Source organism: Macrobrachium nipponense, chromosome 28 (assembly GCF_015104395.2).
Source record: "Macrobrachium nipponense isolate FS-2020 chromosome 28, ASM1510439v2, whole genome shotgun sequence".
Lineage (NCBI taxonomy): Eukaryota > Metazoa > Arthropoda > Malacostraca > Decapoda > Palaemonidae > Macrobrachium > Macrobrachium nipponense.
The window spans coordinates 12,978,392-12,996,130 of NC_087217.1; the positions used below are offsets into that span (position 1 = coordinate 12,978,392).

A 17,739-nucleotide genomic window follows, 5' to 3' on the forward strand; every position below is an offset into this window, starting at 1 on the left:
GTCAACAGTTTAAAATCCCTCTAGAAGTTAACTTCAGGAAAAAATAAGGAATATTTAACCAGGAAGTGATACTTACCCTTACATGTAGGTTCTTTACCATCCATGATGACCAAGTAGCTTTATCTATTATAATTCTCTTCGTCACTGATTTCACTTTCCGAGTTTCCGTGAACTGGCAAAAGAATATTTAAGATATTTATCCCAAATACGATTTTCAAAGGAAATCTGTCATTAGATCAAGATGAAATAAAATAGCAATTATATGCACACATACAGGTGAGGGCGTGAAATCGACTATGAATTCCAGATTAAGAATACTTTAGGAAATTAGGTATGGTGACGAGTCATCTAATTGAATAAACTTTATGAAATATTGGCTAAATATCCAAACGCTGAAGCATTTATCGGCCATTTAGAACTTCAGCAAGTGAAAAGAGGAAGATTGGAATGGTTGGACAGGAAGGTAATGGTTATCCAGAAAATAAAAATTAAGTACAAGGATCTAAATTTGGAAAGGGGGAAACCCAAAATTTCCATGAAAAAGTAGTAAGCACACAGATTGGGTAGCAAGACCGAAGAAAAGAAGCGAGAATGGAGGTCAAATAAAGGTCCAAAAAAAAAGGAAAAAATGGGTGCAGCTGTGGTCCAGCCCCCCAAGGGAGACTGCAAATAACCTTTGGCGATGCCTGCAGTGGACTTTGTGAGGTGCACTGGCGGCGTTAACCCGCTACGAAGCAAAAGGAGAAATCGTTACGTAAAACTTACAAATTAGCTATTATAGGAAAACTGCCAGTGAGTAGAAAAGCTATGAAATACGTGACCCACCTTCAGTGCAAGAATAAATCTCAATTTGGGTACTACACGGACTCTTTGAGCAGCAAAAAGCTGCTCTGGCATCTCTAATCCCAATTTCATTTACCAATTAGCAAGAAGTCATCTTCTGTTTGTTCATCTTGAAAGTTGTTCGTGATGATGAAGATGGCAAGACTTTTATATAATAGCTAGAAAGTTCCAGAAGATCAGCAGTTGGACATAATGGCTAAATAAACAGTTTAGAAATATCCGGTCTCCCTTGAAGGATGAAATATAAAAGTCAAGCTCAGTCGCGACAATAACAATCCATTAAACGGTCAGAAAAAATAATGGTTGCTAAGAAGCGCCAATCGTTCATGTCTACAGGCAGGCAGTAGTAGTAGTAGTGGTCCGGGTAGTAGTAGTAGTAGTAGCGGGATTTATCTTTGAAACGGCTCTATGTTCCTGGTTTCTAATCGCTCATTCCGCACACGCAGTTGCGGCTACACTACTCTAGTTATTCTAGGTGCAGAGATATTTAACCTGAAAAAGTTTAAGTTTACAGGTTTTCCTCTTCCATAGTTATAACATTATTGAAACTGACACTTAATTCCCATGTTATTTAAAATCTTAAACGTCTTTAGCTCTACTTTATTTAATAGCACGTCCGATTATTTTAATCCTTGATCCTTTTCGCCTCCTTACAAAAGGGTATTACGGCAGAGCACCTTCCCACAAAAATTAAATTTGAGAGCGTTAAATTGCTGATGCCTTTGCAAAGTCTCTGCCTTGATTTTCGGGGTGGTGAGAACACCGCTACCTTTATGTGATGTATACAAAGGACAAGAATCTATAATGGTTTCATCTGCATTCCGTTTTATATTGAATGGTTTGAATAAACTTTGAGTATTCTTTTAAAAAAAGTTCCTACAAATCCTAAGAATTAGTGTAATTTGGATTAGTTATTCATTATATAATATGAATGGAATATAAAATTTAGGCCAAAGACCCAGCACTGCGACCTGAGGTCATTCAGCGCTGAAATGGAAATTGACAGTAAAAGGTTTGAAAGGCGTAACAGGAGGAAAACCTCGCAGTTGCAATATGAATCAGTTGTTAGAAGAGGGTGGACAGTAAGATGAAGAGAGAGTACATGAAAGGAGGTACAGTAAAAGGAACGAAAGTGGTTGCAGCTAGGGGCCGAAGGCACGCTGCAAAGAACCGTAAGTAATGCCTATAGAGCACCGCATTGTGGACATTACTTAAAGCCCAATGACGGAACTAACCCCCAACACGAATTTTTTAGTACATTTCTAAAAAAATCTGTATAATACGCATCCTTAAATATAATTTACTTGCAATTATCAATTTTGTCAGTAGAGGACTTATCAGTAGTGATTTGTCGCCCACTTACAGCCTGGATATAATCATGCACATTCAAGTAACCAAGTTCATAATCAGCTGCTTGTGAGGAGCCACAATTGATTTTTCAGGAAAGGCCTAAAAAGTTATACCCAAATGGGTCAATTACTGATAAGTGCTCCTGCCCCATGGATACCCCAGCATATGGGGGAGGGGTGGTTGTTGGGGAATCTTAATACATGCTACTTGGATAGTTTCCGGTATCAAACAAACACTTGTGTGTATGTGTGTGTGTGTGTGTGTGTGTATACTTGTCACTACAAAGCTTGAAGATCCAAATTCAAAGAAACTTGCAAAAATTGTGATGTCCGGTACCAGGAAACAAACCCAGGTCCCATAATCACAAAGAGGTTACGTTGCCAACCTGACCACCTCTTTGTGATTATGGGACCTGGGTTCGTTTCCTGGTACCGGACATCACAATTTCTTCAAATTTCTTTGAACTTGGATCTTCAGGCTTTATAATGACAAGCGTATATAAAAAAAGGAGCAAAGAATTCAAGAAGTTAAGAGGGCATTGCAGCTATTACAATTGCATATGTATCTGGTAATAAAGTGACCGGTAGATTCAACATTATATATGATATATATATTATATAATATATTATTATATATAATCTTATAATCTAATATATATATTAACTATTACCTATATAATATGTGTATATATATATAGATCACATATACATTAGTTAATATTGTGTATACATATATATATATAGTATCATGTGTATCTATATATATATAATAGATATAATAATCTATATAAATAATATATAATTATTATATATATAGAATACAGGCAGTCCCCGGGCCCCGGGTTAACGACAGGGTTTCCGTTCTAAAGACGCGTTGTAACCCGAAAATCGTCGTAAGCCTGAACGACGTTCTTGAAAACATGTCCACAGGGAAAATTTCACTGATTTGCAATTTTTCTTAGGGCCGTATCTCTAAAATTATCACTAATTTACTTTTTCATGTGCAACACTGTGTATTCACAAATTACTGTATATTTTCATTAAAATACGAGAGAGAGAGAGAGAGAGAGAGAGAGAGAGAGAGAGAGAGAGAGATTACATAAAACCATTAAATTCTTGACCATTGTATGGCATTGTTAAGCTCCGAGTGTCACTGGAGTTATGAGGTAGGGAAATGATACAGAAAAAGACAAAGGGAAGAATTTTCTTTTGAAATTAGTTATCGTATTATTACTACTTCTATTATTATTATTATTATTATTATTATTATTATTATTTGAAAATATAATAAACACGTGCATCTACCATAAAAATTCTCTCATCTCAGTAAGAAAGAGGAATTATTCTTACAAGTGAAATGGAAAGGTCATTTTCATCTCTTTAAAATACGACCATTATGAATTTTGTAATTAAAGTTTTATTATTATTATTATTATTATTATTGTACTTAGGAAGCAGACCCTCTCTCAAGCATACTTTATTAAAAGTAATGGCTACTTCAGCAGCATTACACTTGTAGAGATTCTTCTCTATTTTGCGAATAGCGGCTTTTTCAGTGCTACTTAAACAGGCTAGTAGAGCGCCTATAGAGGTCATGGTAAAATACAGGGTCAGAATAGGTGTATATATTTGAATTTTACAGATAAACTATGATACCATAGTCATCAAAGTCATTAACGATTTTCTCTCTCTCTCTTTCTTAAAGCGAGCTTTCGTCTGGAGCTGCCAGACATCCTCGGGCTGGGAAGCTGAGGGTGGACTGATCTTGGTGCGGTGTCCGTCCTCCTTATATCTGTGGTTGACAGCAGGGGGTCTGCCCCATGCTTGTCTCCTATTGGCTGGTGGCAGTGAGTCTTGTTTTCATTGGCTGCCTGAGCCAGGTGTCAAGCCACTTTCTTCGGCCCGAAGAAAGTGGCTTGAGACCTGGCTCAGGATATAATGACAGCTCAGGATATAATTGAGTTGAAAGTGTTTTAGGAAAGTAAAGCAACAGGATGCACAAACCTTTTGTTCCTTCTTTTGGTGCTTTTCCTGTCAATCATGAACATCTTGAGCAGAAGCAGATCAACGCCAACCAAACCTACATATGAGAAGGGAAAGACGTTTTACATACACACACTGCACTGAAGGTAGCGTAGAGACCATAAGGCTGGATTCTTCTGACCTTAGCCTAGGCCTAAGTCTGACGTTGGAATACCATGACTGACACTGACATACTCTCTTTGTCTTCAACCCTCGAAAATTTAGGCCGAGGCCTCAATTTATATAATGTATGTCATTGGTTTCGATACTAAAAGGCCAGATTCTTCTGACCTTGGCCTAGGCCTACATAATGAGCAGGACATTCATCGAATGACTCATTAACTTAATCTAGGATTCTATGTCCTTGATGATTTAATCTGAAGCCACAATATATTTGATGTGTTTTAATAGAGACTAAACACTGTTCTGCATTGAAGTCTTCAGGTATATACTAGATAAATACTTACTGATGAGCATGCAGCATTGAAGTCTCCAGAAATATGGACAACTACTTAATCCTTATTAGACAGGTAAATATATCAATATATGCAGCTAATCAAGATGGGTAAACTTTGAGGTGGGCCAGTTTACGAAACAATGCATCAATGGAAAGAGGAAGATAAGCAGGAATATGGATAACTACTTACTAGGGAGTAGCATTGAAGTCTCCATGAATATAGATAACTACTTACTGGAGAGCAGCATTGAAGTCTCCATGAATATACGTAGATAACTACTTACTGGAGGCAACATTAAAGTCCCCATGAATATAGAGAACTACTTACTGAGGAGAAGCATTAAAATCTCAGTGGAATATAGATCACTATTTTCCAGAGAAAACCATTGAAGTCTCCAGGAATATGGATAACTACTTACTGGAGGCAGCATTGAAGTCTCCATGAATATGGATAACTACTTACTGGAGAGAAGCATTGAAGTCTCAATGAATGTAGATAATTACTTACAGGAAAGAGGCATTGAAGTCTCCAGGAATATGGATAATTACTTACTGGAGGCAGCATTGAAGTCTCCAGGGATGTAGATAACTACTTACTAGAGGCAGCATTGGAGTCTAAAGGTCACAGATAACTACTTAGTGGAGGCAGCATTGAAGTCTCCAGATCACAGATAACTACTTACTGGAGTTAGCATTGGAGTCTCCAGGGATGTAGATAACTACTTAATGGAGGCAGCATTGAAGTCTCCAGGGATGTAGATAAGGAAATTTTAATGCTGCCTCCAGTGAGTAGTTATCTATATTCCTGGAGATTTCAATGATGCCATAAGGGGGTTATCCTGGTCCTAGAGACTCCAATGCTGGGGCCTTCCAGTAAGTAGTTATCGGGTCCTGTCTGCAAGGCTTCCCTCCAGTAAGTTAGGATCATACCAATCCCTGAGACTCAATTGCTGCCTCCATAAGTAGTTACTGTGTTCTGGAGTCTCCAATGCTGCCTAGTAGGTGTTATCTGGTTGTTTCTGGAGTCCGCAAATGCTTCCTCCATTAAGTAGGTTATCTACATCCCTGGAGACTTCAATGCTGCCTCCACTAAGTATTATCTGACCTGAGACCTTTAATGGCTGCCTCCAGTAAGTAGTTATCCTTAACATCCCTGGAGACTTCAATGCCTGCCTCCACTAGTAAGTTATCTGTTGACCTGGAGACTTTAATTTGCCTGGCCCTCCATTAAGTAGTTTTTATCTACATCCCTGGACTTCAATGCTTGCTCCAACTAAGTAGTTATCTGTGGGACCTGGAAGACTTCCATTTGCTGCCTCTAGTAAGTTGTTATCTACATGGAGACTCGAATGCTGCCTCCAGTGAGTAGTTATCTATTTCCCTGGAGACTTCAATGCTGCCTCCACTACGTAATAATCTGTGACCTGGAGACTCCAATGCTGCCTCCAGTGAGTAGTTATCTACATCCCTGGAGACTTCAATGCTGCCTCCAGTAAGTAGTTCTCTGTGACCTGGAGACTCCAATGCTGAGAGAGAGAGAGAGAGAGAGATTTAACAGATTTCCATACAACAGAGTATGTTCATGTAGTCAAAGATGTACTTTGGAAGGTGCAATGATTGAGAAAATTTGTGTATACATGCATCATGCCCCATAAATAAATAACTATAACATTCAGTTCAGTATAGTGCTGTTGTGTACATAAAACACAGATACTGTAAAATCCATAATTTTTCTAAAAGTGAACTATTTTTTTTTTTACAAAAATTCCTGTTTTTGCATGTCCACAACCTGTTCAAATTTTGAGAATGGTTAGTACAATTCAAAGTAAAATCTGTTGTTACTGATACTTAGCGATGAAATAATCCAGTACTATATGGGAGCCATTGCAAACAATTGATAATGGAAGGGAATAGGGCTGAATTATTCGGTAATGAGGACATTTAGTGTATCATCTGTTTAGTGCCTAAAGGGCCCCATACACTGAATAATTGTATGAACGATTGTCTGTGTCATTTGCAAAAACATTGTGTATAAGCTTGTCTGAATGCAAAAGTGGACAGAGTTTTGGGTTTGAACGATCTTGGCGGGAATCTGTCACGACCAGATTGCTGGCTTGCGACTGATGTCTGTCATACACAGGTCGTGCAATGTATGTGCTTGTCTGCCAATATAACGCTACCTCGCACATCTCTTCTAGAGATGATCCCACATCTTCCCAAGACTGTTCAGACTGAAATCAATGCGGAGATCGTTTATACTGTCTGAATAGTGTGTGTGTGTGTTGATAACGACAATCGTTCAGACAATCATTCATATAATCGTTAAGTGTATGGGGCCCTTAAATCCCTTAGCCTGCATATACCTGACTGGTCTCATACGTTCCTTGAAAGTCCACTCTGATTTAATACAATGCTCCTTACAAATATAATCAACTATGTACTACAGTGACCTTTGCATATCAAAACATCAGCAACTTCATGAATGGTTCATGCAAAGTAACTTGCAATTCTGCAAACAAACATTCTTTCCATTTTAGACCCTGAAAAGGTATCTTGGTTTTCTGCAGCACATGACAAAAAACTCTTGAGGCATGAAGAAAACAATTGTAAAAATTAACTTCTTTTCAAAAAGGATTTACTGATATGATAACAAAAATTGTTACTTGTACTGTCAATTACAGAACTACAAAATACACACCACTTTATGTTACATCTTTCCTAATAAGTGATATCTTCTTTTGGTGGTTCTGAGAAGTGCTTGCATAAGTTCCAGTCCGTATGAGAAAAGGAAAATTTTTACCCATTAAGTAGATCTTATTTACTTCTTCAGATAATCCCAAATTTTCTGGGGAGAAAGGATTGTCTTTCTCCTCTGGTTTACCATGTTCTGTAATATACTCTGCAAATAGAAATCCTGTCATAAAAGCATCAAATCCTGCCCTGTGCCCTGCAGCATACTGCATGTCCTGGGCTTTATCAGTTTCATTCAATGTCTGTACTCCATTTGAACTTGCAACTTCAATTTTCTTATCCGGTAAAATTTTTGCTTTCTTCTCCAATGGTTCTGCATTTTCCATACCCAAAGAATGATTACCATGTTCTTCTTCTTTCTTGACATGTTTAAGAATCTGAGCAACAGATTCACAAACAGGACCTGAGTATTTGGAATTGCCTCGTTTTTTCGCACCAACTGGCTGAAGGATCTTCACAATTTTGTTGATGTTATGACTGTTCTCACATTTATCATATTTGGAACACCATCCATGAAACTGAAAAAAGGCACCTCAATATTAATAAAATGTCTTTCCAGAGTATTGAAAAACTTCCCTAAACAAACAATACTTACTTTTAAAAAATATAAATCACTGTTCAATTATACTATCTTATAATATTATAAATAACTGTTCAATTATACTTTCTTAAACTATAAATCACTGTTCAATTATACCATCTTATAATATTATAAATCACTGTTTAATTATACTATCTTATAATATACTTATACTATCTTATAATATACAACTTAAATTTTACATTACACTGCATCTTAATCTGTATGTATGCGCCACTTTCTTCCCCATTCCACAAAAGATCCTTACATAACTATTGTTTTACTATAAAGGAGAGCACAAGCTCCCTAATCTGCCATCTTGAGGGGATCTCCTTCACAGATTGACATATACATTAGATTAGTGAAGGGTTTTCTTCAAAGATTAGGCTAGACAAGGCCACAAAGATTCATAGCCTAAGGTCCTAAGGTATGGTATTTGTGGGCCTGACAAAATCCAAGGCACAACAGCTTTTAATAAAAAAAAAAATAACAAAAACTGGCTGCATCCAGTAGCTTAGATCACATACTTGAATTGAATACAGAATTTAGGCCAAAGGCCAAACACTGGGACCTGTGAGGTCATTCAACGCTGAAATGGGAACTGACAGTAAAAGGTTTGAAAGTTGTAACAGGAGGAAAACCTCACAGTTGCATTATGAATTAATTGTTAGGAGAGAGTGGAAAGTAAGATGGAAGGAAGAAAGAGAATATGAAACGAGGTACAGTGGACCCCCTTATTCATGGGGGATATTTACCACAACACCCGCCCAAATAGCTAAAATCCGCGAATACCCAATACCTCTCAAAAAAAAAAAAAAAACTTAGAACTGCCTATTTTGGTAGTTCAAACACAAAAAACCATCTCTGAGTATTTTAGTTTCATCACAAAAAGTGCATTTAGTCACAAAAATTATATGAAACGCACAGTAATTTGTGAATATTTCTCAGTGAAAAATACTGCAAATAGGCAAATTTTCTGCTAATAATGTGTATACATGTTCCATAAAAAAATCCACGAATCATGAGTCCACATACATAGGGAGGGGGTTGACTGTACAGTAAAAAGAACAAAAGAAGTTGCAGCTAAGGGCAGAAGGCATGCTGCAAAGAACCTTAAGTGATTCCTGATGGTCGTAACCCCCTAAAAGGGCGTAGATCATGGATGCATGGATACCCAGTAGCCAGCAACTTTCTCCTAGCTATCAGGTTAAGAAATTCTCAGATTTGTTGAATATTTGTTAAAGAATTGTACACTTTACATTCACTTACACTAACAAATATGTATACTGTGTGTAGTTTTGAGTATATTCTTGATGTTTATTAATTTAACATTTTTTGTGTCAATTACCTCCTCTTCTCAGAGATAATAATAATAATAATAATTCCATTCCACTGATATCAAAATTTGTCATCTGCCACACTTTTTAGTAATACTTCTTGTTTTCTTATTTGTCTCCTAACAATTATTTCATAGTACAACAACGAGGTATTCTTCTTGTTACACTTTTATTAAAAAATTTTTACTCTCAATTTCCCTTTCATCACTGAATGACCCAAAAGGACTATATTTTAGTCCCATTCCATTCCTCTTTAAAACATTTGTAAGAGCTGCTCATTTGATGCCATACTCTCTACTGACAATCATAACAAATTTAGTCTCCGGAAGATACAAGTTACCACAGTTGCCTGGCCTTTCATACTGAGGCAACTGGTGGCAGCTAAAGCAGCCCAGTGTGAAATGAGTGGTAATACTAATTTTGATCTACAAATTATCCTTAACTACTGAAGATCAAGGAGACTAGCCTAAAACTCAAAAGAAAACTTTCCTCTACAAGTCAGCTTTAGCCAACTGCTTACTACCCAGTGGAAGTGACAAAACCGGCTTAAACGTTACCAGATAGAGTAGAAGCATCACTCCTACCAAGCCGATCTGATCCTTTTAAAATTGAACGAGAAATACAGTGGATGACTTCCCTCATTCTCTCCCAAGCAATCCTATTACAGAACAAATTCTGTCACCACTGACACCAGACAAAACATAGGAGGAAGACAGGAAAAGACCTGCAAGGTTTTCCGAGATGTTCTGGTTCCTTGTTACTTCAGGCAGGCCCAGAGGGAGCATGCCAGGATGTGCCAAGGACAAGGCCAGCCAAAAACAGGGACACTAACCCTTCCTCCAATGAGGGGATATACCCCACCTTAACAAGACTCTCAGAAGGGTAGTGCATAAAAAACCATTCAGCAGAACTTCAACCAAGTGAACATAAACTCAATCCTATCAAATCTAATGCCCTGAATCAATGGGAAGCTTATGTGGAGTAACAGATCGATGAGAAGCAGCAGAGGTCCTATCAAGTTACTAAAAGGGGAAGCAGAAAAAATGCATCCCTTCAACACAAGGCTTACGAGACCTATCCTTGTCTTTTGCTGTTTCTGCAAACAAACTCGCTCTCCTCGCTCATAATGAATTTCTGAATAATTCCGTTATCCTAAGAGTCACATTCGTTACTCCAATCATAATCCTTCCCTCAACAGTACACATCTAATGAGTCAATAAAGCTGGAATAATGCCCATTACAGGGCTTCTACCTGGCAGGTTTTTCCTGATCGAATATTCAAAATAAAATAAAATAAAATCCAAAAACAAACTAACAGAAAACCAGGTACATTTAACAATCAGTCTATCTGTTATTGAAACTGGTGACTGAAGAAGACTGATCAGCTAAAAGTGTTTGTACCTATCGGTCCCATGGTGCAGGATGGGAGAAGTAGATGGACAGAAAATGGATATACATAAAAAATTGAGTGTTCTTGTCTTTCTTTAGCAATCTGTCAAACTACCACTGGCACAGAAGTAAATGCTATATAAAGGTAAGGTTCATTTCAAAAGTGATATACTGTATTAAATAATGGAATTGTGTGAAACAAATTAACCTATTTTATTCACCCTACTGGATGGTACAGCATAAAAGAGGCTTATTGTTGTATGGACATAATGACTTGCTGAATATACAAGTGATGAAATTGGAAATTAAACTGGTGAAAGTGAACAGGGAAAAACCTAAGTGAAGAGCAATACAAAGCAAATTTGCTGGCATATAAGGCACATTTTGAATTTGGGGAAAATTTCTTGGAAAAATAAAAAAAAAATACCCATCATTTTACTAATCTTCATAGTCCTTCTCACTGAAGTTTCTTCAGTACCTATATTCAATTATTACTGCAAAATAAAACACTACAAGACCTTTATTTATAGACAAGTAAGGTGGTCTGCCCTTCACAAAATATGAATTTTCTGAATTCAAATAATGGCCTTTGCTTAATGCAGTCACTAGCATATGCTTAGCCCACCATCTAATGTTTCCTGTCTCTGCTACTGTAATTTTAACCCTATTAAAAATAATATTATGCAGAATTATTATGATTCATGCACTGTGGCATACATAAAATTTATCACTAAAGTGTAAAATTCCACACAATCACAGAAATCTGTCTGATTAATCTAAAAACACCATTCTTTCTATCTTTCCCCTCACTGCATCTAATATATTGATAATGAAATTTTAAGCATATCAAAAATGATATTGTTATAATACAATAAAGTTTCATACATAATTACCTGGCAGATATATACATAGCTAAGACTCCGTCGTCCCCGACAGAAATTCAAATTTCGCGGCACACGCTGCAGGTAGGTCAGGTGATCTACCGTCCTGCCCTGGGTGGCAGGATTAGGAACCATTCCCATTTTCTATTCATATTTTCTCTCTTCCACCTGTCTCCTGCGGGGAGGCTGGGTGGGCCATTAATCGTATATATCTGCCAGGTAAGTATGTATGAAACTTTATTGTATTTTAACAATATCATTTTCATACAATCAACTTACCTGTCAGATATATACATAGCTGATTGACACCCTTTGGTGGAGGGTAAGAGACAGCTAACATGGAATAGACAGGTAAACAACATATGTTGTAGGTATAAATAAACCTTGGTTCCAATCTGATAGGTGGTAGACTTTGTGGCTGTTGCCCAGTAGTCTGCATCACCTCAAGACTTTAGTGAGATATGTGATCTATGGCTAAGATTTCTTGTGGGTCTGCCGATGGGGTATGAACCGATTACTCGGCAGAGCCTGAAAGGACTTTGTCAATGGGTACTGGACCACTTCTATGACAATACACCTTATGAAGGAGCGCAACACCGATCCCGATCACCTGATCCTAACACGAGGGTTCGCGCTCAAATTGAACAGAGTTATCCCCACACTCCTTTCAAAAACCCCAATAATATCACTAAGTTAAATAACTTTAACTCAAAGTTAAGGATCAGTGCCGGCTCCTTATCCCAGTAACGTATCCGCAGAAACGTATAAACCAAAAGAGAAGGATCTCTCGTAGGTTAACTTGACATCCTTTGTGTAATAAGAAGTCAACACAGAGTTGCCTCTGCGTACAACACAGCTAATATGTCTTATATGACATATTGTTATGTAAAGAACAAGAATTTGCAAAAGCGCGCACTTCCTGCGCTTTTAATTCTCAGCTGTTTGAAGGAATCAAGTCACTAATGAAGTGCTTAGGAGATCACCATGTTTCAAAGAAGACCAGGGCTTTCTTGAAATGGATCTCTCCCGTCTGAAGCCTGAAGCCTGGCAGGAACCTCGCGCCTGGCTGGTGCTTCGCTCTTGGTTGGAGCCTAGCGCTTGTCTGGTACCTTTCGCTTGACTGGCGCCTCGCATCTGGTTGATGCCTCGCGCCTTAGCTGGAGATTTGCGCCTAGAGCCTGGCTTGAGCCTGGCTGGCGCCTCGCGCCTGCCTGGAGCTTCGCGGCTGGCTGGTACCTCACGCCTGCCTGGCGCCTCGTTCCTGCCTGGCGCCTGCCTGGCGCCTCGCGCCTGGTTGGCTCCTCCCCACTTGCCGGAGCTTCGAGCTTGGTAGAGTCTCGAGGATGTCTGGCAATGTCCACATCGGACACTCTTATCTGTCCTATATGTTCGCATCTAGCGCATCTGTGTCAGGTTGTAGGCCCGGTCTTTCTCCTCATCAGACAATGACAGTGTTCTTGGGGCTGTCTGCCTCTGGCATTTTTTTATGCCTGTTTTAGCATAAGGCTCCTGGTTGGCGCTACATTGTCCGAAAGTCCTGAACATCCACAATAGTAAATCACAAGACTGGAGAAGGGTGGAAGAAATTCTTCCACTTTGAGCTTTGGCCTCTCCGGCAAGGGGAGGTGATTGTAGTCAGCTACATCCAGTATACGATAGGATATCTAACAGTATGAGAGATAAGAGTCTTCCTCCGAGGAGGATCCTTCTTGAGTACTTCCCTTGCTCACGAGATCTCTTCTTACCTGTTGAAGGGGCTTCTCGTTGCAGAATCTTCCCTATCCTTGTCCGAAGGAAGGGAAAAAGCTTGGAAGTCGAAGGAGACTCAGAGCTGAAATTGGGAGTACTCCTGATTTCTAGCTCTTTATTGTATCCCTCTGAACACCTTCTGGGAAGCATTTCGAGCCGTCATCGCATTTCAAAGACTCTGTAGGCAAACGTTTTAACCATTCTACTGTAGATGAAAATGGAATTTTTATTCTAAAATTAATATTAATAATACTTACCTGTATAATTTATCTAGCCCTAAATCCCCAAAAACCGCACCAAAATTTACCACATTGGCAACCCTGTTACCTCCTATTCTGTCCGCCAGTTGGCAACACTGTCGTTGACAGATACGAAAAACCTTCCCTCAAATCAGTTGTGATAGGCAGATCGTGGGGTAGGATGGGTGGGACTAGATAAATTATACAGGTAAGTATTATTAATATTAATTTTAGAATAAAAATTCCATATTAATAAACATTACCTTAATATAATTTATCTAGCCCGATTAACCACATTGAAAAGGAGGAGGGAATCTGAATACAATTTCCCCTTCGGACAGAATAGGAGAAATCAAACAAAGAAATATATATCATAGGCAGTCAAAACTCAACCCAAGGTCAAAGATACTAACAACTCAAAGTCTCCTACCATAATGCCACCAACTGCGGTAGCACAGGACAAGGAGTAAGTGCATAGTCAGTCCGTCTGTACTAAAGTCAGGTGCCCGACCAGGTGACCAGTCAGACGAATTGCGGACAGCAAGGCTGCACCCTGAAGACTATCAAGCACTATTCTTTCCCTAAAGGATGAGTGTCTGGACTGTCTGGGCGATTCAAAGCTAAGCAAACCTTGGGGGTGTATCAACGCAACCCGAAGTCGCCAGCAACGAATCGGCTCATGAGCAACTCCTAACTCGAGCTTTCTGGTGCCAAGAGAAAGGAGCGCGGAGCAAAAAGGCGATTCAGTCCCGAAGGACGAATGCCTGACAGTCCAACCTGGTCTCGTGTTACACGATCATCGGGGGTGTATCAACGCAACCGACTTCGTCAACAAGAAACTCAGGGCTACTAAATGTCGCCTGATCTCACACGAGTGTCTGACTCCGAGAAGACAGGTGAGACAAAAAGTAGATGGTGAGCGAGTCACCAGATGACAGCAGACGATCCATCGACTAATTCCCTGTCCAGGACAATGGAAGAAGCAGGAGTCGTCAGGACAAGCGAACCAGTGGCTAGTCCTAGGTCAGCATCGACTCTGGGAGAAGCGTAGTCGCCAGTGCCGACAACCCAGTGGCTGGAACCATTTCACACTGAAAATGGAAGCAGCATGAGTTGCCAAGCAGTCAGTCCTTGTCATCAAAAACACCTAAATACCAAACTGCCTAATTCCCATTATAACTACGTCAAAAACTGCCATGGGTTATAATACAAAAACAAAAAATATATACAACAAAACAAAAATTAATGAATAATATACAGGTAGCAACCAAACGTAAAACAGGAAGACTACCTAATTCTCCTGTCTGACGACCTGTCCTGCCATCACCAACGGGCCCAAAGAACGAAGGTCGCCTAGAACTAGAGAAATATCCCTCAAGTAAAAAGAGGCAAAAACAGAATTAGAACGCCAAGTCGCCGCCTCAAGCACCTTGGCGACTGAGATGTTCTTCATAAAAGCTACTGATGTAGCAACTGCTCTAATACTGTGTGCTCTCGGCGTCTGGTCTTCCCCAGCAGCCGAACCACCAGTTTTAACGATCAGATCTCTGAGAAAAAAGGATACACCATTCTTTGAAATAGGTCTCTTGACATTTCGGGGTGAAACAAACAGATGACGGGGACGACCCTGAATGTCCTTCGTGCGGCGTAAAAATAACATGAGAGCGCCCTAACAGGGCAAAGAACTAATTCCTCATTTAAATTACCAACAAAGTCGACCAGCGACTTCAGTACGAAAGACCTGGGAATGGAATTATCAGACGATTCAGTCTTTGCGACAAATTCAGGAAGGTATGACAAAATCATGTCTTGTCCAGATCTGGCAACCAGAAAAGAGAGTGCTTGCAGTTCACCCACCCTCTTGGCTGTAGCCAGTGAGACAAGGAAGAGTGTCTTAGAAGAGAGGTCCCTAAATTTGGCAGAATTCAGAGGCTCAAACGGAGGGAACCTTAAGGCTTGAAGGACTTTGTTAACGTCCCATGTCGGAGGCGAACACTGCGGCCTGGGTCGAGATAGGAAAAGATCGAAGTAAATCTCTAATGACATAAGATGAAGAGATCTCAGGAAGCCTTGCCTTAAAAACATAGGAAAGCATAGACCTATAACCCTTAATGCACGAAGGTGACAGGGCCCTGTCATGATGTAAATGAACTAAAAACTTCGCTACTTTCGGTAAGGAAGGTCTAGAAATTGAATGTCCTTGAGACTTACACCAACGTCTGTAAACCGACCATTTAGCCTGATAATTTACTCTGGTTGATTGCCGCCTGGCAAGAGCCAACTGTCGCACCACTCTGGAGGAGAACCCTTCGTGCTTGGAGAACCTCCTGACAGTCTCCAGGCATGAAGATGAAGCATGTGGAGCCTCTGATGGAACCGATGAAAATGGGGTTGTTTGAGAAGATCTGGTCTCTCTGGCAGGCGAATGGGGGGTTCCACCAGTGCTTCCAGAAGGTCGGGAAACCACTCCTTCTGTGGCCAGAAGGGGGCGATCAAGGTGAGATCCAGACGCTTGGTTGCCCTCACTTTGTTGAGGACTGACCTCACCAGAGAGAACGGAGGAAAAGCATAGGCTTGAAGTCCCTCCCAGTCCTGCAAAAGAGAGTCTGTCCCGGCACTCTGAGGAGTCTGGTAAGGGGCGAAGAATATCTGGCACCGAAAATTCAGTGGGGTGGCAAACAGATCGACTGTGACAGGCCATTTCTTCCTGAGGCTGTCGAAGACTTCCTGGCAAAGTGTCCACTCCAACCCTTGAACTTCGTTCGGTCTCGACAAGGCGTCTGCTAAGACGTTGTGATGGCCCAGGATAAACTGAGGGACCAACGTAATCCCCCTGTCTTCTGCCCAACACAGGATTGATCGGGCTTCTTGAGTGAGAAGATCCGACTGTGTGCCGCCTTGGTTTCTCAAGTACGAGACTGCTGTGGTGTTGTCGACAAAGATCGCGACAACCGACTCCAACAGTTGTTCCTGAAATGAAAGAAGGCCTAGGTACACTGCCCTCAGTTCCCTCCAATTTATTGACATGCTCCTCTCCTCCTCTAACCAAAGGCCCGAAGCGGCTTCGGAGCCCAGGTGTGCGCCCCAACCTTGATCCGAGGCGTCTGACCAAAACATTATTGGTCCGGAGGAACCGAAAGAAGAGATGTCCCTGACTTGAGGCGGTGAACTTGCATCCACCAACGGAGATCCTTCTGACATTGTGGAGAAGAGGCGACTATCGTGTCCTCGGACACAAAATCCCATGACTGGCGAAGTGTCGACTGAAGGGACCTCATTCTGAGACGACCTCCGGGAACCAGTTGGATGAGGGATGACAAATGGCCCAGGAGAAACCTCCAAAGAGAAACTGGCTGCGTTACGGAGGACAAAAATTCTTCGATCAGACTCAGAAGCTTGTCTATCCGTTTCTGAGCGGGAGAAGCCCTCAAAATCTGGGAATTCAAAACAATCCCCAGATAAGTCATGATCTGGCAAGGGATTAGATTGGACTTGTCGAAGTTGACACGAATGCCCAACTCGACACAAAGAGACAGAACTATCTCCCTCGACCGGAGACATTTCTCTAGAGATTCGGCCTGGACTAGCCAATCGTCCAGATACCGAAGCATCCTTACGTTTAACTGATGCAGAATAGCTGAAACAGGAGCCATCACCCGAGAAAAGACCTGTGGAGCAGTGGTGAGGCCGAAACAAAGGGTCTTGAACTGGAAAACTCCCGAGTCCATGAAAAACCGAAGGTAAGGTCTGCTTCTTGGATGGATGGGGATTTGCAGATAAGCATCCTGCAGATCGATGGAAATCATCCAGTCCCCCCTCCTGACGGATGAAAGAACAGTCTGGACCGTCTCCATCCTGAACTTGGACTTTAGAATGAACTTGTTCAAAACCGAAAGATCTATGATGGGGCGCCAGGCACCCGAGGCCTTTAGAACTACAAACATCCGAGAGTAAAACCCGGGAGAAGGAGGAGCTCGCTCTATGGCATCCTTCTCCAAGAGGGCCGAAAGCTCCTTCTCCAAGGCTTGACCCCTGATTGAGTGAGGGGAATAACTGCTGAACTCGAGAGGACGATTGGAAAGTGGAGGTCTGGAAACAAAAGGGATCTCGTAACCTTCCTTCAGGACCTCCACCACCCAAGC

At 40.7% G+C, this 17,739-nt stretch overlaps 1 protein-coding gene across 2 annotated transcripts in view; it reads right to left on the reverse strand.

Moving 5' to 3' along the window:
- Positions 1 to 7,275: 7,275 nt before the first annotated feature.
- LOC135201431 (target of EGR1 protein 1-like) overlaps positions 7,276 to 17,739 on the reverse strand; it is a 48,628-nt gene continuing 38,164 nt past the window's right edge. For both annotated transcript variants that reach the window (XM_064230353.1, XM_064230352.1), the window contains exon 6: positions 7,276 to 7,940. In XM_064230353.1, coding sequence (XP_064086423.1) covers positions 7,374 to 7,940 — 567 coding nt within the window. In that variant the 3' untranslated portion in view covers positions 7,276 to 7,373. The remainder of the gene's footprint in view (positions 7,941 to 17,739) is intronic.